Source organism: Vicugna pacos, chromosome 13 (assembly GCF_048564905.1).
Source record: "Vicugna pacos chromosome 13, VicPac4, whole genome shotgun sequence".
NCBI classification, from domain to species: Eukaryota; Metazoa; Chordata; class Mammalia; order Artiodactyla; family Camelidae; genus Vicugna; species Vicugna pacos.
The window spans coordinates 20,577,102-20,603,251 of NC_132999.1; the positions used below are offsets into that span (position 1 = coordinate 20,577,102).

Here is a 26,150-nt window from a genome sequence, read left to right on the forward strand (position 1 = left end):
ATGCTGAAATAAACAGTCATTCCCACAATTTCTGATTTATAAAACTGTGATTTTGTTTAAAAAGCAACATGCTCAGGGTAGGTGGACTCTTCTCCTAGCCCCAAGTATAAACCATGCCTGCACTGAGTCAGGTGTTTCTTTCCATTAATGATTGCTTTAAGGATGAGAAAGATTTTGCTTCTCAACAAAACGAGAGGTAAAAAATAAGGTATTCCTGTTTTTCCTGATTGAATGTAGTTGTACAAAGTCACGGTGCTGGCAGCCTGCCCATGGGGTGAAAAGCCTCCGGATGCCAAGAAGAAAGTACAGAAGAGAAGAAAGATGGAAAAAGCCTGAGTCCTTGGTTGCTATCACTGAGTCACTTTACCAGCCTTGCAAAGACCTACTGACTGAGATAATTATTTCATTGCTTAAACTACTATTACTTAGGTTTTCTATTACTTGATGCCAACAATGCTCCTGATTTCACACAAAAGGAATTTTCATTATAAAATTAAAGGAAGAAAAAGTTCAGTGTTCCTCTATTACTTACAGTTATGTATAATGAAATGGAAAAAAATGAGTTTTTAAATTTAGGATTATAAAACTGACATTTTTAAAGTCAACCTGATTGATCCTGATTTCACATTTTAGATAACTATGTCAATTAAAAGAGTTCTGGCTACACTATAGCTAACTTTCTAGATGAAGACAAGGCTTTACTCTTGGAAAACTGAAGTTAAAAAATAAGTAACTAGGTAACTATACTAGTTACTAGGTAACAATAATAGCAAACTAACCAAATATGACAAAATTAGCCCCCAAATTTAAAATATTAAAAATATTATTTCCAATATAGATTTATATCCACTGTTGATAATAGTCAACCTGCCCCAAGTATATATTTTCTATTTTATAAATTGTACCATTGAATGATAGTCATTATGAATCACATATCAATGAACTTCAAACTAGGAAAAAAAGAAATCATATCATTTAAACGTGAATCTGAAACAGATCAGTTTCTCTTATAATTGCCCGGTATATATTTTGGGTTTTTTAGTCTATCCATACTCATCAAGAGACATTTTCTGACATTTATTACAGTAAATCATATTTTAATTTTTCATGAACTTCCTGAAGTACTCTACGATAAACCAATGATAAATCATAATTCTTTATACTAACTGTCTTTGTTTCTGAGCCTACTATTCCAAATCCTCGTGCTATACAATCCTTGATAAAAATTTCAACACTATGAAATTTACCACAAAGACTACTTCAGGCATTCCATAATTTTTAAAGACTAACAGACCATAGTCAAAACCCAATCATACAATTATTCTCTGAGTTACACATTTCTGGTTTTTAATAAAGAAAAAGAATGAAAATGAATAATACAGTCAACCCTTGATTATCTGGGCCAAAGCAGGAGAATACTGGTACAAAAAAACTAAAAATTTAGATGTATCACTGTGAGAATAGCCCAGCCACTCTGCTGGAGTAAAATTACATTCTCACTTTGGAAACAGTGTTTTCCCCACCAAGCATTAAGTCAAAAACTGAAATTTATCAATTTTCTCTATTCTTTCAATACTAAACATTACATTTAATTTTGTATTAAAATCTTTCTTGACAACTACATACCAAAGAATAGCCAAGAATATAATTATTTTATCCATGTAATATTTACAAAAGAATAGAAAAGAATTACAAAACCCAAAAGCAGTGATCTGGTTTGCCTCAGCAAATGTCATCTTATTCTACCAACTGAGCAAGAGAAAAACATTGAGAATGTGCTAATAACCTGAACAGTGATACTCTGGTTAAATCAATGTCTGAGGAGCTGTAAGATGCTCAAAATAGAGCAATAAAGAATAGTATCAAATATTTAGCTGACCTGTATTTTAAATACTCCAAACTTGGACTAGGGTATAGCCAACTTATTAATAGAGAGCTCAGTATGAAGTTCCTGTATATAACTCTTCGCAAAGGAGTTATATAAAAGCAGTGACCAAAGCAATCAACAGAACAGTATGACAGTTTGTATAGCCAGTCTTAATAAAATAATCTACCAGGTATCTAATAAGTAAGTAATGTCATCAACTGTTATCAGATCATGTTCAACAAAAATGACATACGCATGGATTTCTGTGAAGATGTAACTACAGCTAACATTTACTGAGAGCTCATTACATTGCAGGTGCTGGTCTAGGTGCTTTAAATCTATCAATTTATTCAATCCTCACAATAACAGTGAATGTATTCTATTATTTCCATTCTACAAGTGATAAAACTGTGTGGCAGAGATAGTGAAATAACTTGCCAAAGCTGACACTGCTAGTAAAGAGCAGAGCCTGGGTCTGAACTCAGGCAGTCTGACTAGTACTTACACTCTTTACCACTAAGCTACTGCTTTTTTACAGCTCAGATGCTCCTAACAGAGAAACTTCGTGAAACCTTCAGAAGAAATATTCTTAGTCCATAAACTCCCCCAGTTTATGTCCTGAGGAGCTTCTATGGCACACAGTGTACTATCCTAAAGTTCTAGTTCAGTACCATATTCCAGCTGGTAACTGAGTATATGGATAACTTTCAGGAGGATGAAATTTCAAAATGAACCAACAATATGTAGGGTAGTAAATGTGACATCAGACTACAGGGAGATGAGGATGCTCAAGATGAAGAAATAGGGTATCTTCCTTTTAAGTATCTTCAAATAATCTACATTAACTGACTGATAAACTAATAAAGTCAAGTTAAAATTATCCATACCATTGTTTGATTGGTAAATTAAAAGTAATTTCTTGCCAGTGTCGCTGAGCTTCATAATCACCAAACATAGGGGGTTTTCCAGCACCTAAGAAGAAAGGTTAAAAAAAGCAAAACAAAAATATACTTCAGTATATCAGTGATTTTACTTCCTTATGAAAATTTTCTAAATTACAGAGACAGTGTAAATGGAAGAAAAGAACACAGAAGTTATGCAAAAAGTGAGAAAGATGAGGTCTGAATTCTTGTACTGCTAGCATGCTGAGTGACTATGTGACCTTGAGAACCTACTTAACCTCCCTAAGTCTCAGTACATTAAAAAAAGGATCAATACTATCTACCTAAAGGACTACTGGAATAAAGAAGATAATGAATATAAAATACTCAGTATAGTACCTGGTACAAACATTCAATAAATACTGTTAACATTAGTTATTAATGTTAATTAGTTTTTAATTAATTAGTTGATATTACTAATCATAAGATATCCAAGTTTACTTTTACTTCATGAAAAAGACTGTCAACTATACTGTCCATAAGTATCATAACACAATAATAGTAACAAATATCTGTATTTCACAAAGGGCTTTTATAAACTAAATATAAATAACTTAAAGTCAAGTATAGAACCAAAAACAGACTATATAATTACAAAGACATTGGTTAGGTCAGACTTTGATGTCAAATGAGTTATATAAAAACTGCCAGTTTATGGTTTTTTTTAATTTCAAAATTACAAATAAGGGATAATGGATCTTTAATAACTAACAATTGTTAGTGTCTACTGCATGCCAAATACAACAATGAAGTAAGTATTATTATCATCCCCACTTTATAGCTGGAAAAACAGAGGCAATGGTCTCCCAGGTAATGAGTAGCAGAGTATAGATTGGAACCTAGGCAGACTGGCTCCATAATCCATGTTCTTGGCTCCTACTCTATATTGCCTTACAACTTGCTTAGGTAGGTTATCAATCTTAAAACGACATAAAGATAATTCCATTTAGTAAACAGTAAACAACCATTATTTAGCTAGCAGTTAACCACAAAATTGTGAGAAGGCCCAAAGAGGTACAGTATATACAGAGGTTTCTTAATCAACAAGTGAAAATCACATATTGTCAAATATCCTCATTGGTCCATTGGGAAGGTGCGCCACATTAGAGAATGACCTATTATCGCTCACTGGAATGTAACCCAGATTTTCCCCATCTCTGGAAGACTACATTAAGTATTGATTTCTGCATTTAACATCTATTATTATACTGCTATTCTTTAAATGTTAGCATCTCAATCTAAGGAGATACTCCCACTATAAAATCATGGTAAAAGCAGATTAACATCTCCAAAGCATATACACATTGAGTGATTACCACAAAGAATTACTCACAGCACACAGACACATATATACACCCCACACACACACACACCTACCCCATCTCTCTCTTAGAAAGTATCATATCTTGTTCATTTTTGCATTCTCAGGATGTAATTGCATCTAGCAGATTCCCAGTAAATGATATAGCAAGGATGTCAGTGTCATCACTGTGATATAGCAAGGATTTTAAGTTTAAAAGATATGATTTTTTGAGTCCCTGATTTTCCACTTACTGAAAGTGCAACACTAAGCAGTTTGTGATGGAAGACCAATTAATTATGCCAAGGCTACTTTTAACACAATACCCATATATTGATTCTTGCCCCCAAAACATCTTTAACTTACTGCCTGACATTTTGAAATTCCATGCCTCTGCTGTTACTGCTTACTCCATTTTCATGTTTCTTCTATCAACTCATATTCAACCTTCAAGAACCATCCCAACTGCCAAATTCTCCATGAAATCTTCCCTTATAAATTAAAAACATACTGATCATTAATCACTGACTTCTCGTAATACTTGTATTTTCAGTATCATATATTTTGTCACATGATTAAACTATCTTCTAATCACTACCCAAATAAGAATTTTAGCTCCTATGGACATGGAATGTCATTTTCCAGAGTTTAAAAGGAAACATATTGCTAGGTATACAGTACATACTTTCAGTTAAAACTTGCCTAGTTAACTGAACAGGATGGGGAGATGACCCTACAATTAAAAAAAATTTAAAAAAGGAAAATAATTCCCTGATGAATTAACTGCATTTCTGCATGTGCATTTTATTGATGTGTATGTGGGAGTGTGTGTATGTTTCTCTTTTTTAAGAATACAACCATTGTCTATGGGGAGAAAGGAGTTGATTTTTATTTTTTGTTTGTTTTGTTTTTGTTTGTTTTTGGTCCACTGGGATAATAAAAGTCATAGAGGATGTTAAGTAATTTCCTACACCTGAAAAAAATCCAACTATCTAGATTTTCTGAAATTGCTCTAGACTTGTGGTCAATGTGGAAGAATTTATTACCATTCTCTAACAAATAAAAGAATGGATAATGACTCTCTTTAGGGTTGAGAAACAAGTTTCTATCCAGAGTCTGACCTACTTCAATAAATTCAGCTGACACTGGCTATGAAATTAGTACTTAAGTTTTTAAAACTGCTAAAGTGCCCTTAAAATAACCCAGAAGGACAACCCAACTGTACCTATGGGAGCTTCACTTGGGAAGGGCAAAAAGGATTCCTTCCACTGTGATTAATTCTACAAATTCATTTACATGAGATTTAGAATTACGTAAAGAAAACATATTAATGTTTATTTACAAAGCTTAAATTTTGTCTCATTTTAGGAAAATGAGCTTAAGCACCACTTACGTGTTATTTTATTAACTGCTGAACTATTTAAAATTATGTTAGAATTTTAAAAACAAGTAGTTTCTTTGATAACAATACATGTTAATTGCCTTTCCATTGAAATTTTAAGCATTCTAAGAGAAGAGAATGTAGCTAAAATTTTCCATAATAACCGCCCTTAGTAAGAAGACACGTTACAAATAGCAATAAGCTGAGAGAAACTATAAAATATATTCATTTCCAAAGAAGAAATAAAGGACTAATACAAAGCAAGTTCACCTGAGCTTCTTCACTCCAGTGCTTCCTAATTCTTAAAACAGGAAAAACAAAAAACAAACTAAAATTAGCAAGTTAAAAACAAAAAATACCCCAAAAAACCCCCAGTATTTTATTTCATAGAAGGAAAAACTCTCAGTGGAACCACAGATGTTATACTCATTGATAAATCCTCCCAGCCTCCTATGATATGGAAGTTCTTCACCTATGAATGCTCAATGTTAGACTATGATGGACAGAATCACCATTTTTCTTAATCCTTAGCATTTTTATTTTTCTCATCTAAAAACTGACAGAAGTATTTAACAACCAACTTGCCAACAGGCAACTACAAAAGATGCCTACAAATATTCTACTAATGCACAGTAACAATACTCATACAGTAATCCGAAAGTACTCTTGTTCTGTTGACTGTCTTACAAGACAATTTAAGAGTAAGGTTTAAAATACGTAACAGGAGTCCTGTTTTCCAGTTGAGGGAAGTAACTAAGTAAACTCAGACTTAAAGAGAGAAATGTTAGCGTAAGTACTATATGTAAGCCACAGGGGTGGAAAAGTATCACCTATGCATATTGTCCTCTACTCATTTTCCATTAAGCATGTGATTACATAAACCAGTAATACTGAAATGGTGTGATTTTTAAAATTATATTATTTAACCTTATACCCTGATTTTAGTTTTTTCAATTTTATCTCAATATAAAGAGTGCAAAGAAATTAATGTTATCTGTCAAAATTAGAAAAGGAAAATTAGAAGACACAGGACTGCAAACTAAATAATGACCAGGAATAATACAGTGCTGAAGTAAGAAAAGGGAATGACTAACCAAAGGGCCAGTTATGGATTGAAAGCAAAGGTAACACAAATCACCTATTTCATATGACAACTTTTAATTAGGCTTTTCCTCAGCTCTCTTCACCCCACTCCAGCTATCAGTTAACTCCCTCCTTCCATTCCCTAACGAACTTCTTTAAAGTTGCTATGTCCACTTGTTAACTCCCATTTAGTCTTTATTTCATTATGGTCTGATAATTAGGAGGCTCACAATGGTCTCCTAGTGATCCTTTATCTATTTTTAATCTTTATTCTACTTGACATGTCTAAAACTTGACACTGTTGGCCAGTCCTTATTACCTAAAATTCTCTGATTTCCTGGCTTCCAGGATAACAACTTCTCCAGGATCTAATCCTACATGGTTTCTTCTCAGTCTCCTTTAATCATTACCCCTTCTCTGTGAAGATGATCAGCAGTTATATCTCTTTTCTTCTTGCACTACAGATGCTCCCAACTCTGTGGCTTCAACTATCATCTAAATTAACCTTTTGTAAATATCAGAATAACCTGTGGAGCTTTAAAAAATACAGATGAAACTAGTGTCCAGCAACATGAAAGACTTAGAAGGTCAGAAAAACTCCTCCAGCACAGGAAAGTTATATGTTTTTAATTATTTATTTTATATACTATACACATACAATTTTAATGTATGGTTGAATTAGCAGCAAAATAAGAGAATTCCTTAGAGGCCAGAAACCATTTTTTTTAAAAGCGTAGATCCAAAAGAGTAGGAATTTGTCCTGAAGGTATCCAATGATCTTACTGAAAAGCTCTATGCAGTGAGTAAGCAGGCAAAGCCTAGTACCTGAACAGGTAGGAATTCAATGTCAGATAATCTCTATTAGGATGAAAAGCACAATGCTTTTGGGGAGATGGTAAAGATAGTATTTATCTTTGCCTTGGCTCTTGGTCATACAGGAAAAAAGAAGTTTCCTGAAAATTCCTAACTGTAAGCCTATATTCACCCAGTTTGGGGTCTGAATTCACACTAAGCATTTGCCAAAGAAATCTTAAAATGAGAATTTAGTTTGATGTTCATTAATAGTGTTCCAGGTGCCTAGCAAGAGAGAACCCAAACCCTCTGGAAAAACACACAGTAAACTCAGGTCTCAAAGAATTACCACAGATAAAAACTGTAAGCAATATGGGCTCACAATTTGAAAAAAAAAAAACAAAACAAAACACTAAACTCATGAAGAAACAAAATACCATAAGTTAGAGTCAGCAGAAACAACAAACTATGAAATCAGACCACAGACATTAGAATTTTCTGATAGAGAATATAAAATAATCATGGTTAGTATATTTAAAGATATAAGTGAATACATAGAGTATGGAGAAGATGATCAGAAATGATAAAAAAAAGATCTGAAAAAGAAACAAGTAGAACTTCTGGAAATAAAAAATGTAATAACTGAAATTTAAAAGCTCAATAGATAGTTAAAAAAACAGAATAAAAGAAAAATTAATGAACAGGAAGATATATCTGATGATTACGAAGAAAGCAGTACAAAAAAACCATAAGATGGAAAATACAAGCAATTATGAGACACAGAGGAGAGAATGAAAAGAACAACATGTATCCAATAAGAGTTGCACATGGAGAAGAGAAATGAGGGAGATGCAATATTTGAAGAGATAACTGAAGATTATAAGTCAATGCAGTGAAGCAATTGTCTATTTTATTCTCTGCTATATTGCCTACCCTTGGCACACAGTGTCCTATGCAAATCTGTTAAATGAATTAAAGACCAAAGATATAACATATATCCAACCAGAGTTCTACAAGGAAGAAAAAGAATAAGACCCAGTGGCTGAGCAGTTTCTAAACAGACAGAAGGCACCATTCCTTAGAATCAGAAATCCCAGAAAATCCTAAAAGGATAAATTTTTTAAATATTCACACAGATACTTTGTAGTGAAATTACAGCAAGAGAGAACAGACAAACTGCCTACTAAGCAATAATTTGACAGCTGATATTTGAACATCAGCAACAGAACTAAGATAACAAAAGGAGATTTTCAAAATACTAGGAGAAAGTAACTGTCAATGCAGAATTTCACACCCACAAAAATCTTACGATTGAGAGCAAAATAAAGGTATTGTCAGACAAAAATGGAGTTTGCCAACAACAGACTCACACACACACACAAAAAACCTCCCAGAGATGTACTTCAAGAAGAAAGGAAATGATCTCTAAAGAAGATGTAATATGTAAAAAGAAGGGTAAGCAAAGAAAATATGTAATTGTATTTACTATGTAAATATCAATTGTATAAAACAACAGTGACTAACATCTAAAAATCATGAAAGAACTAAAATCTCAGGCAATAATAACATTTTAATTTGCGGCAAGAGGTAAACATTTGTAACTACAAATCTAAGGTCCTTGTAGTTCAAGGAGATGATATAAATATGAACTTTCAATTCTGTTACGTTAAATATATATGTGAAAATCTCCAGACTAAGCCCTGATAGAACAAAATAAAATATAGTTTCCAAATCAGTAGGAAAGAGAAAGTGGAATTACAGAAGGGAATTGGTTAGATAGATATATACCATAGGGATTCAGAGACAGAGAGTTAAAGAAAAAAGATATACCAAGCAAAAATTAACCTAAAGAAAACTATCAAAGCTATATTAATTTTATAGGAAATAGGCTCTAGGACAAAAGTATTACTGTAAATAAACAGGGACACAAAAGTGAAATCATGTAATTCAACTCACAAGGAAAAAAATCTAAATTGCCTAATAATACAGATCCAAAATATACAAATAAAAATTGATAGAACTACAAGGAGAAACTGCACCTCTCTCAATAACTGGTAGATCAATTGAGCAATAATCAGTATGAACATTAAAAAGAGCAAAAATCAGTATGAATATTAAAAATTTGCATCAAAACAATTGATGTTGAGTAAATGGATATATGCAGAATAATAAACTGGAGAACATATTTGTTTTAAGCACACACAGAACATATACAAAAGTTGACCACGTATTAGGCCAAGTCTCAACACATTTCAAAGAATTAGTCCCATGCATAAAGATTCTCCTTCTACTGTGCAATTAAATTAAAAATATCAGGGATAATTTTTAAAGCCTAAATATTTTTAAAAATTTAAATATACTTCCAAATAACTCATGAGTCAAAGCATAATCACAATAGAAAGTAGAAAATACTGTAGGGTTGTACTTGAAAGGAAATTTATAGCTTAAATGACTGAATTAGAAAAGACAAACTTAATGAGCTAAAGCATCTGACTGAACAGTTAACAAAAGAACAAACCTAAACATACTATTGAGAGGATGGGCAAAGCTCAAATTGGTTTTTGAAAATACTAACAGAATCAATAAACACCTAATAAAACTAATTTTTTTAATGAAGCAACATCAACTATACTGGAAATAAAAAAAGGACCATAACCAGTAATACAGCAGAGGTATAAAAGGTAAGAAAATATTATGAATAATTTTATGCCAATACTTTTAAAAACTCAGGTAAAATGGGCAAATTCCTAGAAAAAATAAATTATAAAATAAATCAAGAAGAAATAGAAAGCCCAAATGGTCCTATAACCATTAAAGAAATTAAATCACTAAATACTTTCCCACAAGAAAATTCCTGTCCCAAAAAGTTTTGCTAGCAAGTTCTAACCAAGCATTTAAAGCACAAACAATTCCAATCTTTCTTACTATCCCAGGTTTTAGGAAAGGAGGGTATACTCCCTAATTTATTTTATGCAACTAGCAGAACCTTGATAACAAACCTGACAAAGGCATTTTAAAGAAGTAAAACTGCAGGCCTATTTTACATGGAAGCACAGATGCTAAAATGATAACTAAATATTAATAAGCCAAATCTACCAATATACTTTTTAAAAAAGATAACATACCACAGTTATTCTAGGAACGCAAGACTGGTTCAATGGTAGAAAGAACAAAAATACACTCAATAGTGAATTAAATGCACTCATTAAAATTAAGAATAAGACAAAAATGTCTGAATCACTACTTCTATTCAACACTATAAGGTCCTAGCATTAAAAAAAAAGAAATAAAAAGGGTAAGGAGTAGAAGAGAAGAAATAAAACTGTCATTTGTCATTATTCACAGATCACTTTTTTTTTACACAGAAAATCCAAAAGATACTTCAGATAAATTATTAGAATTATAAGTTTAGGAAGGTTGCTAATATAAAATAATCAACCACATTTTTATATCCCAGGAGCAAGCCTTTAGGAAAGTAATTTTTAAAAAGCCATACTATCTAATGGTGAGGAAGAAAATATTTAAGATACCTAGTAATACATCTAAGAAAGGATATGTAAAATTTCTATGTAGAAAACTGCAAAATTTTGTTGAAAGACATTAAAGAAGATTTAAATAAATGGAGAAACACACCATCTTAATGAATTAGAGGTCCTACTATGTAATGATTGCCAATTTCCCCAAATTAATCAATAGTACAGAATATAATTCCAATCAAAATCTCAACAGCGTTTTTCATTGGATTTTAACAATCTGATTTTTAAAGACATATATGGAAGTATTAGCTTTCTATTGCTCCACAACAATTATTACAAAATTAGCAGCTTAAAACAATATTCTTTTATAATCCAACAGTTCTATAGGTCAAAAGTCTGGGTAGGCTTAACTGGGTTCTTTGCCTAGGGTTTGACAAGGCCAAAGTAAGGTGTCAGCCAGTCTAGGCTCTTATCTGGAGGTCTGGGGAAAGGAATCACTTCCAAGTTCATTCACACTATTAGCTGCAGGTTGGAGGTCCCCATATCTTGCTGATTTTAGCTGGGGGCTACTCTCTGCAACTAGAGGCCACTCCTACTTCTTCTCATATGGCCCCCTCCATTGTCAAACCAGCAATACTGCTGAGTCCTTAAGCTCTGAATCTCTCTGGGACTTCTTCTGCTGCCAGCTGGAGAAAGTTCTCTGCTTTTAAGGTCTCCTGTGATTACTGTTGGCAAACCTGGAAAATCCAATGCAAATCTCCCTATCTTGAAGTCAACTATTCCATGTAACATAACACAGTCACTCCCAAGTAGATCTCATCATTTTCACAGGTTCTGGGAATTAGGGCAGAACATCTTTGGGGGGCATTTAAGAATTCTTCCTACTACAAAATGAAAGAGCAAAGCCTAGAATAGCTAAGAAACTAGTAAAGTGGAACTATCAGGTGGGAGATGCAGATTTGTGGGAAAGGATGGACTATTGTTTTTCCCTATCTCACATGTTATACACAAAATTCAGTTCTAAGGAGATAAAGCCTTAAAGAGGAAAGAGGGAAAAAAAAAAAAGAGGAAAAACAAATCTTACAACTTTTAGAAGAAAATCTTAGGAAAATATCTTTGTGACCTAGGAGTAGAGAAGGATTTTTAAAGATACAAAAGCCACAAATCATAAAGGAAAAAATTAAAAATTTCATTATTTTGAAATCAAAAACTCCTGTTCAACAAAAGACACCTTAAAAGTGCAAAAAGATAAGCCACTAACTGGGAGAAGATGTTTGCAATTTATACAGTTTAGGTTCCAGAATACAGAACACATAAGAAAAAAAAAAATATATATATATATATAAAACACATAAGAAAAAAAGAATAGAAATGTACAAATGACATAAGCAAATACCACAGAAAAGGAAACACAAATGACCAATAAACCCAAAAAATATGCTCAACCTTTCAAAAATGAAGGAAATACAAATTAAATAAATTCAAATTAAATGAATTCAGCAATGAAGGATATTAAAATTAAAATCACAATGACTTATCATTTCACTCATTCTAGCTTGGCGAAAATTCAACAGTTTAACACTATCAAATGCTGTGAAGAATGGGGAGTTAACAGGAACTCTCCCACTTGGAAACTGCCTCAACATTAGAAAGCCTTAGAATGGACCACCTACATAAAATGTGCTCCAGGAACTGGCACAAATGATTTCTAGTTCATCTCTTGTTCTTGCTTTGTTCTAGCTCTGAAGTTAGGTGTAAGCTTAGAGAGAAAATGGAAAAAATAAGACCCGCCTACTTTGGTTCTAGCCAAGAACAAAGAAGTCCTGCTGTTTGCCCTGCCTAGGTCACCAGAGGGCTGCACTGGAGCATGAAGCTGAAGCCTAACTAATAACAAAGTGTTTTCTGTGACCAGCTGAAGATGGATTTATGTGTTCCCGTGCCCCCAGCCAAATTCCATCTCTCGAAATTCCCCCTTTCCCATATGACTAAAATCCACTCAAATCTTAACATACCCAGAAGAGAATTCATTATGTTCCCCCACTGAAATCTGCTCTTCCTCTGTTTTCAGTCTCAGAATCTCTGAACTTAGAAACCAGACTTATTCTCAAACTCTTCCTTATGTATCCTCATATGAAATTTGTCATTAAATTTTGCTAATTTTTACCTAATGTGGCTCTTAAAATTTATTCTAGTCCAGGCCCTCATCATCCCTTGCCAAGCCCACTGCAATCAGCTACGCACAACTTCAAATAAGCACTATGAACATAGGTGAGGCCACTGCATATAGATGCTGCCTGTGTGGTCTTTCGACCATCAGTCTCTCCACTTTCTACTCCAAACACAATGCTGCCTCTAAAGCTGTCTTCTTTAAAAAAAAAAAAAAAAATCTGATTATGCAAACTCCTGGCTTAAAATCCTCTATTGCTCAAAAGATAAATCCCTCACACATTATTTTGGCTCACAGTCTGGCTCCAGTTTATTTCTACCACTGCATCTCTTACTGTTCCACTTACCATGCACCCTGTATTCCAGTAACACTTACGTCCTCACTACACTTCAAAAGAACTCCCGTTCTTTGCTCATGCGATTTCCTCTTACTGGAATACTCTTCCTCATCAACTTTTCTGCCTAGTATAATCTTTCTCTCCCTTTTAAAACAAACTTAAAACACCACATTCTAAGCCATTCTCATCTGAAATAGAAGTCCCTTGCAATCCCAGTCTACTTTGTTTACATCACACTATTATTTTAATGTAGCATATATTTACACATCTGCCCTACCCACTAGACTGAACTTCTCTAGGGAGATAAAAGTGTGATTCCAGGACCCAACTACATCATGGAGTGGGGGGTCTCCCCGACACAAGCAAATCTCTGGACACCACCTGGGTATCCCATTTCAACTCAATTCTGACACTATCAACCCAGAGATAGCATCAGACTCCACAACTTATTGGTTCAGTCCTACAAGACTGCATCCCCACACCGCCCACACACTTCAGACATCAGTCTCAGGACCTACTTGTCTTGTACTGCCTACAGATTGCAGGTTACAAGGACCCCCTCCGACTCAGGATGCCAAACGCAAGTCCAGGTTATCACGTGTACTTCTGACCGACAGACTATAGATCAGAGGTACCCACAATCTCCTCTTTAAGTTTGATCAATTTGCTAGAGGGACTCACAGGACTCAGAGAAACATTTTACTTACTAGATTACTGATTTATTATAAAAGAATATAATTCAGAAACAGCCAGATGGAAAAGATGCATAGGGCAAGGTATGGGGAAAAGACATGGCGCTTCCATGGCCTCTCCAGTCGTGCCATTCTCTCCACACCTCCACGTATTCACCAACCCAGAAGCTTTCCAAACCCAGTCCTTTTGGGGTTTTATGGAGGCTTCATTACATGGGCATGGTTGATTAAATCACTGGCCATAGGTAAGGATTCAACCTCCAACACCACCTTTCTCCTCCCCAGAAATCAGGGAGTAGGACTGAAAGTTCCTACCCTCTAAGCAGGTTGGTTCACCTGGCAACCAGGCCCCATCCTCAGATGGGGTCCCAAAGCTACATCATTAACATAAGAAAACACAACTTTATCACTCTCACTTTAAAAATTCCAGTGGTTTTAGGAGCTCTGTGCCAGAACCCAGGATGAAGAGCAAATATATATGTCTCATTATGAATCACAATATCATAGGAGGATACCATTTATTATTCTAGGTCTAAAGACCGTAAAGACCAGGCCTAAAGACTTGATCACCAGCAAGGCCTATTTCTGCAGCACGGCAGACACTCAATAAATATTCTGGGGTTAAATGATCTGATGTGAGGATCAAATGAGATAACAGTTGATTAATGAGTAATTAATGTGCTGACAATATTCCTACACTATTAAAAATAAAACACAATTCACACATATTATCTCAATCCGTTAAAGTACGTATTAATATTCTCACTTTGTAGAAATACACAAGATTCATGGAGATTAAGAACCTTCTCAAAGATCAGGCTGCCAACAGGTAAAAGAACTAAGATTTGAACCCAAGTCTATTGCGGTATTCAAGTGATTTTACTTTCTCCATATTCCTCAAACTCATTTCGCCACCTTTCAACTATCTGCCTTAACTCAAAGCTTCATTCTCAGAAGCCACAGAGCAGAGTCATAAAAGCACTGATTTTGGAATAAAATAAAACTATATTTGAGTCCCAGTTGTCTTGTATTGGTTATCTCATTTTCCATTTGTAAATTAGAGACAATACCAATCTTCAGTGGTATCAACCCAGAGTATTGAGGGAAATGCTCAGTGTCTAGCTTTTGGTAGACATTCAAAAAACAGTAGCTTTTACATCTATTATTAGGATAGTCTCATTTGTCTCTTTACCTCCAACCTTCTTTCTATAATCATTTTTCATTACAATAAAAGTTATTTAAAAAATAAAGTAGATAAAGAATAAGGACCCACTGTATAGCATAGGGAACTATATTCAATATTTTGAATATCTTCAATAATGGAAAAGAATCTGAAAAAGTATATACATATATATATAATATATAAAAAACTGAATCACTTTGCTGTACACCTGAAACACAACACTGTAAATCAACTGTACTTCAATTTAAAAAAAAAACATTTTATGTGTCTGAAAAAAAAGTTATTTTTTTAAAACACAAATAATTTCCAAAGCTAGGTGTATAGCCGAATCTCTAGCCACTCCCTCTCCATCCTTTTGGTTCCTTCTTTTTATGCTATCCAATACCAAATATTATAACCATGTTCTCATGCCACCTACTGTGGCTTTGCACATGTTCCACTGTCTAGAATACCTTTCCCATTTCATTTGCCTAGCAAATTCCAACTCATCCTTCAAACTTGAACTCAAACATCGTCTTCTCCAAAAACTTTTCTCTAAAGCATCCTATCATTCATTTCTGTTACCTTTGAACCTCACACATACTTCAACATTATAATTATCACATTGTATTGTGAATACTTATCTACTAAAATATGGGCCCTTTAAGTCCTGGATACTCACCTTGTATTTCTAGCACTTAACACAGTGCCTGGAACATGAGAGGTATTAAACAAATATGTACAAGGTTAAATTTAATCCCATCCCCAGTCTCTAGGACCACACTCCATCTATTCCCCCTCCCTCTCTCTCACATCATTCCCAATCTTATCCTCCACTGGCCTTTTCCTTCCCGTGTAGTAACATGCCTTCTCTATCCTAAATGAAAAAAGCCTCCTTTGATTCCGCTCCCCTCTTGAAGTATTAGATTATTTCTCTCTTCAATGCCTAATACATAATTGTTTCTCAATTTGTCATCTTCCCAGTTAGAATACATTTTTGTTTTCTCATGTCACAAAGCCCATGCTTTTATTTAGTTCTTATACAAATTCTTTTTATTAGAATTAGATGTTTAAGTGTATTTTCTTGACCACACCAATAAAATATGAAATTCATCTCTGTCCTGATCAGAAAACTTCAAACTATTACCAAAAATAACCCCAAACAACAAACAAAAAGCCAAAAAAAATTCCCTATCTTAAACAGAAAAATATGTTACCTGAATAAGAATTCAGAGAAACTGTCCACCGTACTGTTAGTCCTATTAAGACCACAGCTGTCATCAAGTACCATTTCTCCATATTTCTTCTTCAAATTTAGGGAGGGGGACTTATGCGGAATACTTTTAACACGTAGTCAGTTACTTCTTTTCTTGATCAGAGAAATGTTATCAATTCTTTGGAATTAGGAGTTTGACGGGATTTTCAGTGATGCTTTGTTTCCAAACAGTTAAATATTGATTTTTATGTCAATGAAGAAGCCTGAACGGAAGAAAGAAAAAAAGATACAAAGACTTAGCTGAGCATAGCACCTACAACAACAAACCCATTAACCACATAAAGATGAAGAACTGGGGGTGGGGAAGCTGGGGAGGAATCGAGGAAAGGGGATAGTTTTAAGTTTCTTATTTCCCAGTCTTCTAGTTGAGAAATGTACTTCAAAAGGTAGCTCTCCCTATTAAATGCGACTCAGTATATCTAAAGGTATAGTAAGGATCTGCTCTTGCAAGGAAATACTTCTGAGTGAAGACAAACAACAGATGTGTAGACAGTGGAACAGTCAGTTCTAAACAGAGCATATGCTCACCTACAGGTAAGGACAAGACCAAAAAGGTAAACAAAGGGGTGATTTTATCTTTGGTATAGAGAGAAAGAGGAATTTTATCTTTCAGTTTAGCTTGAGAAAAATCTTCCGCTAAAGTAATTTACATAGTTTAATTTTCACTTCTTTTCTTCCAAAATACACTTGCACTAACTACACCAATTTTCCATCCTAGAGAATCAAACTTTGCAAGAATCAGTAAGAATAGCCCCAACTCTGAGGAGAAAATACAAAAGCAGTAAAATGCATTTACATGCTTCATTTTTTTCACTTTTTCCCTTGGGTTGGGGGGCATTTAAAAGTAAAAAGATTTGAAAAATTGTAGGCCATTTTAACCACAGGATATAATTTAATTTAAATATTTTCAGAAAAATACCATTAACAAATCAACTGAAAAATTTAGGGGAAAACTGGCATATTCCATCTATGGGACAAAAAAGTATCTTCTTACTTAAAATAAAAATACTAACTCTAGAATGAGTAAGTCCAGCATCTCAATCAGGCAGAATGACTCAAAGCATTTAATAAGGCTATGTGAATATATTATTCAAATTTGGTTTATATAAAAATTCCCCTTGTATTTATTCCTTCCTACGGCATCTACCTTTGATCATTTCACTGTTCACTAGAAATTCTACCACAGAGCCAAGATAAGAGGAAAAATTAAGATTAAATCACTTTCCAATGTTAATTCCAGGTTGACATGGTTTATAGGTCATTTTAAACTTCTCAAATCCCTTTTTAGTCTAACTTGAAAAGCCCCTTTTATCAACATGCTACACTATATATTCCAGAATCACAACATAACACTCTTTTTTCTACTAAGACATCAAGCTGAAAATCAATTTTACAAATGCTAATTTCTGGATTTAAAAATACTCCATCTGGGAAACTTAAACCATTAATAGGACCAAGTTAAATCAATTATTCACAGTTCCATAACCATCTTTAAGTACTTCCCCAAGAACCTTAAGTAACAAAAATAAGACAACCAATAACACTTAACAATCATAATGAACTTAAAAAGATCATAATGCTTAACTAGTAACATGCTGATCCAGTCTGCTGAGAACACAATGGTACGACAGCTAACTGATGGATGAAAGAACCCTATCCAAAAAGATTTGGACAACATCTATAATGGACCAAATCTAACTCCAGAAATCATTACAGGGATAAATTTAAGTAAATTCAAAGTCCTGCATTTAAATGTGAAAAACCAACAAAATCAACGACCTGAATACTGAAGAGGAGACAACAGATAATAAATGACCATGATTAGTTCCGTATGGAACCAGAACTGATAATTAATGTTACATTAAATATTAGGAAAGCTTTTCTTTTTTTTTTTCCCAAATAGGAAAGCTTTTCTAACAATTAGAGCTGCCCCCAAAACTAAATGAGCTTCTTGAGAAAGGAGTTCCTCTTCAACAGGTTCAAACAGAAGCTAAGCAGCCACATAACAAGAATATTTTTAGAGTTGAGAACAGATAACTAATTTCTACACTGCATTCTAAATCTGATTTTGGATGCATATTACATGCCTAAATTAACATAAATCCTGACAATACAAAAGATGATTTGGTTTCCCCACATGTCAACGTATGCTCTAATCCCCAACAGTTGCCAAGTATTGCCACTTTTGTAGGGTCTCTTTGATGAATAAAACAGATAGGTCATCCCATCCTCCACAAGTGGCTCATACTATAAACTGAAGGACATCAAAAACATCATCTTCTGACATCTATTATACTTAGAATAAAATCCAAATATCCTAGCCATAAGACCCTCTATGATCTGACCTCTGCCTACCTCTCCAATTTCATCTCCTCCCACTTTCCCACAAGGTCTCCCCTCTTTTTAGAACCTGTCGATTTTCTTCATACCTCAGTTCCCTTCCACTCCTATTCCCTCTGCTGGGAATGCTCTTAAGCCAGCTCTATGGCCAATCTTTTGTCATTTATGTTATAGCTAAAGTCATCCACTCAGTAAGTTCATTCCTGACCACTCTTCTAATGTCTCCACTTCTTGTTTTTACCATTACCTTCTTTTATTTTCTTCCCAATTCTTTTTACTATCAGAAATTATATTTTCACAAAACATGAAACAATCTCACAAACATAATTTTGAGATTAAAAGGTAGACACAAAAGAATACCTATTATATGGTTCCATTTACAAAAGGCTCATAAATGGGCAAAACTAATCTTGTGATGTCAGAAACCAGGAAAGCGGTTACCTCTGGGGAGGAGAGGGGATGGTGACTGGAAGTCCCCAGGGATGTCTTCTGAGAAGATGCCGTGAATGTTGTCTCCTGATTTCAGTGGTGGTTAAAAGTCCTGTTTACTTAATGATAAATCAACCAGTTACAATTTATGATTTCTGTACAGCATCTTCTTGTATATGTGGTATATTCCAATTTTAAAAAGTATAAAAGAAATTACATTTATTCGTCGATTAGAGTATAAGCTCCATGCAAGCAGGGATCCCCCTATCTTAGTCGCTGCTCTGATCCTTGCACTTAGAACAATGTTGGCAGAAAGCCGGTACTCTAAATATCTGGTGAATGGAGACGTGTGTGTGTGTGTGTGTGTGTGTGTGTGTGTGGTGTGGTGTGTGTGTGTGTGTGTGTGTGCGCGCGCGCGAAGAAGGGAGGTTCCTAATTTTACTGAGTCCTTTGTGGTTAAAGATATTATGTAAGGCTTTTAACCGATCTCTTCTTGAACGGTAAAAAGGACTCTTTATTACATTTCCCATCTGTAAAGCAAAGTACAGTAACTTCCTAACCCACCCTCGCTCCTTGAAGTCGCCACGCGGGCAGCAGTTTTCCGTCCTACTTTGCCCCGAGGGTGCGTCTGGACAGAAGAAAAGTCTGCCGTCCACTCCCCAGGGCCGAATCTGTTCCTTTTAGTCTGAAAGGTCCTTTCCCCAGGGTGGACACCGCATGAGGCAGTGCTGCTTTCCCAGGCGAGCACGTCTCGCCAAGGGGACCCCTCCTGACTCTTTCTCCGGCAGGCCAGACCCTCGGGGCCGCAGGAACAGGATGCCAAGCCGCTGCAGCCCGGGGTCCTACCACGTCATCGCGTCCCCCACTCGACCCCCGAAGCGGGCCTGCTGGCTGGGCTGAGGAGGCTTCGCGCGCCGAACCACTGAGCAAAGGGGAGCCGGGAGCCGGGCCGCCAGCCCCCAGGCCCTCCCCACCCTGGCCGGGCGCTCCAGAACCCCCAGAGACCCGGCCTCTTACCCCACCGCCCGCCGAACGCGGAGATATGCGCCGCCGCGGATCCCAGGAAGGCGCCTGCGCGCTCGCCCCCGCGGCGGAGGGCCCCGGCGGCCTCCCTTCCGCGTCCGCGTGCTCGCGCACCGCCCACGCGCCCGGCGCGGGAGCGAGCCCGTCTAGCGTGAGGGGAGGGGCGGGGAAAAGGCGCGGAGAGAAGGAGGCCGGCTTCGGAGGCGGGGTACGAGCGTCCGGAACCCGAGAGGCCTGGCGTCCCGGGTGAGGCTTGGGGCAGGTGGAAAGCCCCTTGCTCTTCTTTCCTGGGATCGCGGCCAAGACCCGAGCGGCTGCTTAGTCCACGGATTCCTGTCAGGGGCGCGTCCTGGCTCGCCTCACAGAGACAGTCCTTGGCTGGTCCTCACCAGCGGGCAGGACGTCTTCCTCTGCGCCATCTTCTGCCTTCCAGGAGCCAGAAAGCTAACCTGCTTCACTTTCTTCAAGCTACGTGCCTGCGAAGAAGTCTACAAAGTCACTTCATGGGAGAAACAGTATGAAACATCCGACCATTTTCGAGAGCCTGTAGGTGATGCAAAAGAACAACGCTGCCGTCCAGTAGCCACCACGCGTTCCCCATCAGGCAGCTTGGATCACCTGTTCCCAAACTTGCAAGTAATAACCACATTCCTTTCCCCTGGTCTGAAAATGCCCTCGTCCTCCCAACCCCCTTCTGAATTCTGCCATTCTGTATAAGCCAGCCCCTCTAATTTAAAATCAGTAAGTATCAGCAAATATTTGGCTGTGTCTATGGCTTTATTCTAAGTGGATCTGAACAACTGTTTCTGGAGTGCAGTTTCTTCATCTGTGAAATGAGTAAGTGGGCTAGGTAACCTTCCAGATCTAAAATTTTATCCTCCTCTATTTAAAAGACCATCGGCCCTGGAAATATGGAGAAATATAATGGCCAAGTCCCTGCCCTCAAGAGATATAATTCTCATTGGAAAGGCATTTTCATGCAAAAAGGTTAGAAAGCAATAGAAGAGCACATGCTAAGTGTCAGATTATGCATTAAGCACTGAGGGAGTTCTGAGAAGAAGGTTCACTGTAAACTAAAAGCTACTGGGAAATGCTTTCCCTGGAGGAGTCAGCTGACCTCCGAAGAAAAGCCCAGGCTTAGTAAGCCTGGAGGATGGGAGTAGGACTCCTGAGAAAGGAAATGGTTCAAGGCAAAGTTGTGGCAGTTGAAAAGTACAATGCATTTCCTCCAGTTTAGATGGTGGGTGATGAAGCTAATTGTGGAAAGCCTTGAATACCAGGCTGTGATGTTTGGAACTTACTCAATTATCAGTAAGTGGCCATTAAATGACTTTTGGCATTTAATCACTTTTAGCAAGTGTACAGTACAGTGTTAGAGAAAATTTAAAGCAGTGATAGTGGATGAGATGAATCAGAAAGAGAGGTAGACATCATTATAGTAGTCCATGCATGATTAGGCAAGGGCCTGGACTGAGATGGCAATAGTGGAACTGGAAAGGAAGAGATCAGTGCAAGAGGAAGCATACAGGTCTTGGTAACACAGTAGATATGTAGAAGAAGGTGAAGCAAAGGAGAGGGAAAAGTCAAGCATGGCTCCCACAGTTCAAGTCTGAATTACCAGAAAAACTGAAAGATCGGGGAAGCCTGGAGGAGAAACTGGCTTGGAGAGAAAGATGATGCATTGTATTAAGTTCAAGTTGACATCAAGACAACAAACTAGTAATATTCAAGCGCCAGTTATGAATCAGAGCCCAAGAAAGAAGCTGGGGCTAAAGATCAAGATATGAAAGTCTTCATTTGGCTGAAGAATGATAGAGATAGTACAGAGGGAAAATAGACAACCATATCTGAGTACACACATATTTAAGGCTAAGAGGAAAAAGGCAAGCTGATGAAGTATATTACATGGGTAGGAGGAAATCCAGTACGTTGTACATTGCAGGATCATAAATATTAAGCATCTTATAAACAAGAACTGTGTTTGGCAGACAAAAATCGTGTTGTATTAAATCTAATTGGCTCTGTCAGTTATAAGAAGCACCATTATTTTATGCACCACTAAGAAAGAAACAAGTTACCATCTAAACTAGTTATGATTGTAAAACACATATAATTTCACAAATATCAATATGTGATAAAAGAGATATCTTCAAATGATGATAGTTGTTATCAATCTTTCCTTTCTGCCTCCCAACCCAGTAACTTCTGGCACAGTGTTTAGAACAAAGCTGGTGTTTATAATATTCATTGAGTAAATGGTGGAAGGAACTTCAAAGCCTCTAATTCATAACTAAATTGCCCCACTACTGCATCTGTATACCTACTCCTGCTCTTTTCCTCCACTGGGTACTATCACCTCTGAATGTCTAGCACCTATACATAACAGATGTTCAGTAAATGCATTTTGAATGAGGTCATTAGGGTAGACCCTAATTCAGAATGACTGGTATCCTTACAAGATGAGGAAATTTGGGCACAGACATGCTTACACACGGAGGGCAATGTGAAGACATGAAGATGGCAGTCCACAAGCCAAGGAAAGAAGTCTCAGAAAAAGCCCTGCCAACACCTTAATCATGGACTTCTAGCCTCCAGAAGTATGAGAATACAAACTTCTGTTGCTTAAGCCACCTAGTCTGTGGCTTTCTGTACAGCAGCCCTAACAAACTAGTATATACCTTATCAAAGGTACTCAAAACTCAATGTGATAGGTGAACTTCCTCACACAAATCATACTTTTATAGTAGTTTCTAGTCCCTTCCCTAGATCACTTCCATCTGCTAAGAAAATGAGCCCTTTTCTGTAGCAGGCCCAGGACTGCACTGATTCTAGGTGAAAACCGTTTATTTGATCATAGCTATTCTTTGAAATAGAATTTTTTTCATATCTGTACTTCTCCAATTGACCCTTTTAAGTCATTTTCCATTCTTCTGAAATCTCCACGTTTCATCATATCTTTGCCCCCTCTAGTGAGTTAGAGTGAACCTCCACATTTCCAAATTTCCATATATTCATTGGCAAAATAGTTGTCTCTTTTATATGATAAAAGTTGTTCATATCCAATTGACTTGCTTCTTACAAAAACTCTGAAAGAATGGTTGAACAGATATTGTTATCCCCTTCTGACACACAAGAAACCTTGAGAGCAACATTCCCCAAAGTATGTTCCACGTAACTGTCATTCTGTGGAATAACTATTGTCAAAAAAAAAAAAATGAGAAAAATCTCTTGATATAGAGATAAGTTTGAAAACAATGTGTTACACGAATCCAAAAAGGATTCCTTATTCCAGGTTTTCCCGGAGCCTTTTATGTGTTGTTGCACAGCATGACTCTCCAAGGGAATATACAATTTCCAGACTTACTTGACCGTGGAATCTTATCCCCATACCCTACCCCGACTCCCATTTCCCATCCTACAGAGTGGTTCATGAACATACTTGTTGGAAATGCTGGTTTGAGATATTGTGTAATTTCCCTAAGAAATACAGTAAATGGATGTCAGGACTATAATTAAACATAAATCTTGGTTATTTTTATTCATTTTCAAATCATTTTCATTTTTGCAAACAAAAAAAGACAAAATATTGACATGACTGTCATTAGTATGACTATGAACTTTGAAAATTAAGTTAATTATAAAACAAAATTAAATGGAAAAAAATAAATCCCTAAAAAATCAGAAACAAAATGAAACAAAAGAACTTAAATGTGTATCCAATTGGTGACTCAACTGCACAGAGAATAACTCTTACAAGGGACTTTAAAACATAGTAATTTAATGGTGAATCCCTAGTGCAATATACCCTAAGAAAAAAGACCTGCTAAAAAAAAAAAAAAAGATTATTGTTAGTAATTGTGTTGTTGACATTAGAATTACTGTTGTTATTGTAAGACTACTGTATCTGTAAAGTGGGATAAAGAATATGAAGATTTATATGATATTCAGATTCTATCATCCTGATATTTTGATACTAGAATTTTTGGTGTGGGAAAGAGGTAAGAAAGAACTTAAGTATCAATATGAACTCATGTTTTATTTTACTGAACTATATAAAGGAAGGAAAGGAGGAAGAGAGAAGGGTATGGAGTGAAAGAGGGAGGAAGAGGAGGAGGGGGAGGGAGGAAAAGAAGGAAGGAAGAAAGTAGAGGAAAAGAGGAAGGGAGGAAATAGAAAGAAAACATTTCCCAGCTCTTTCTACTGAAAGGACTGAGAACAAAGGTCAACTGAATAACAATGAGCATCCTTAGCACACAGACTGTGGTCTTGAAATACCATTCCTACTAAAAAAGAATGAGAGATCACTGGAGAAATAGCTCATTACAGGTTTGGAAAAGAAATACACAAAAACAAATCTGGAACATTTTGTTATACCAGATATCAAGGAAACTATCAAAGACTACCGAGGTCTGTGTCAGAAGGACTCAGGAGCCACCGTGAAGAGACTCCCATGGGCCACTGATGAAACACCCTGAGCATCAGTGAGCTTAATAACTACAATGAACTGAAACACATCAAATGTGAATTGTCTGCGACATTGTCCATGAGCTCATAAAGGTACTTTAAAAAAAGGAAGGGTCACCAATGGAGGAAGCTAGCTAATTACCCATTATTTTTTAAATTGGTAAATAAAGAAAAAGAATCAAGCAGTTATTCTGCCTTTGTTATATAAATTACTCTGGTGAGTAGCCAAATATTTGATAAGGCAGAGTCTCCTTATAGAGTATTTAGCCTACCCATTCCTTCCCTCTCCTCCTCCTCCTTTCTCTCCCCCTCCCTTTCCCTCTCCCTCTTTAACACACGCGCGCACACACACACAGAATCTACCTTGTTTCAAACCACCGTCTTACAGATGAGATGAATTGCTTTAGGACTTCAGAAACTAACCTCCTTTGATTGGGGACCAAAGTAGAATCAACCTAAAACTGTATTATCTACTGTGAATTAGAATGACTTAAATTTCTTTATTGCTTAAATGAAGCTAATCAAGTTCATTTATAATTACTTATGGATATATTCATTTACTCAATAATTATTGAATAAATAGCCTGCCCTTAAGGAGTTTATAGACTAGTATTATATATAGACCAGGAGAATAAAAATTATTGTTATCTTTACTATCTATTTCAGATGCCATTTAGAATTATTGTCGTACAAACATAGATCTTTCAATTGTGTATATATATATACACACACATAATCATACAATGAACATAATTTTGTCCATATGGACCATAAAATACCTGTTCCTGCTACATGGTTCAGTGTTATTGTAACAGAATCTAAGAACAATTTTAAGAACAAACATTTATATTTTTGTATCTGTATTTATATCTAGATATAAATAAGATGGAAGAAATATAAATGTATAAAGGTCCACAGGTATAATTTGGTGTGGAAGTCTAAGCTCTATAAAATCATAAGATTTTAAAACTCTGTTTTTAAAAGTTATTAAAATATAGGATGGTGCTTATATCTTTATAGATAAAAAGTGATCTTTAATGTGGCAATGTAATGTATTCATTGGTTCATGGACCCCAAACCTCCAAGGAGTGTCACAAATCTACGTCTCTCTTAGCCCAGGATTTTCAATTTAAATTTTAATAAATGATATATGATGTAACTTAGCCCAACATATTTTGGAGAATTACAAACATCTATAATTTCCAATAATGAGTAACACTGATGGGTCAGTGTTTAAGTAGATTTGTAAAGCCAATGTGATAACACAAATGCTACTTTATTACTTTATCTCCAGTGTCTTTCACAACTGAGTGGATTGTCACACTCTATTATGTGGCACACAGATCCATTGGCTAGAGCTATCTTGGTACTTGTCTAAAACGGTCTTTGAAAATGAAAATTTGGGCTAAATATAAAGGAG

At 35.9% G+C, this 26,150-nt stretch overlaps 1 protein-coding gene across 1 annotated transcript in view; it reads right to left on the reverse strand.

The window, feature by feature from the left end:
- The window catches only part of ALG6 (ALG6 alpha-1,3-glucosyltransferase), a 50,134-nt gene extending 29,760 nt beyond the window's left edge, over positions 1-20,374 (reverse strand). The window contains exons 1-4 of the mRNA XM_072974307.1: positions 19,808-20,374; positions 19,256-19,362; positions 16,416-16,677; positions 2,755-2,839 (exon numbers count right to left, since the gene is read on the reverse strand). Coding sequence (XP_072830408.1) covers positions 2,755-2,839; positions 16,416-16,497 — 167 coding nt within the window. The 5' untranslated portion in view covers positions 16,498-16,677; positions 19,256-19,362; positions 19,808-20,374. The remainder of the gene's footprint in view (positions 1-2,754; positions 2,840-16,415; positions 16,678-19,255; positions 19,363-19,807) is intronic.
- Between the last annotated feature and the right edge of the window lie 5,776 nt (positions 20,375-26,150).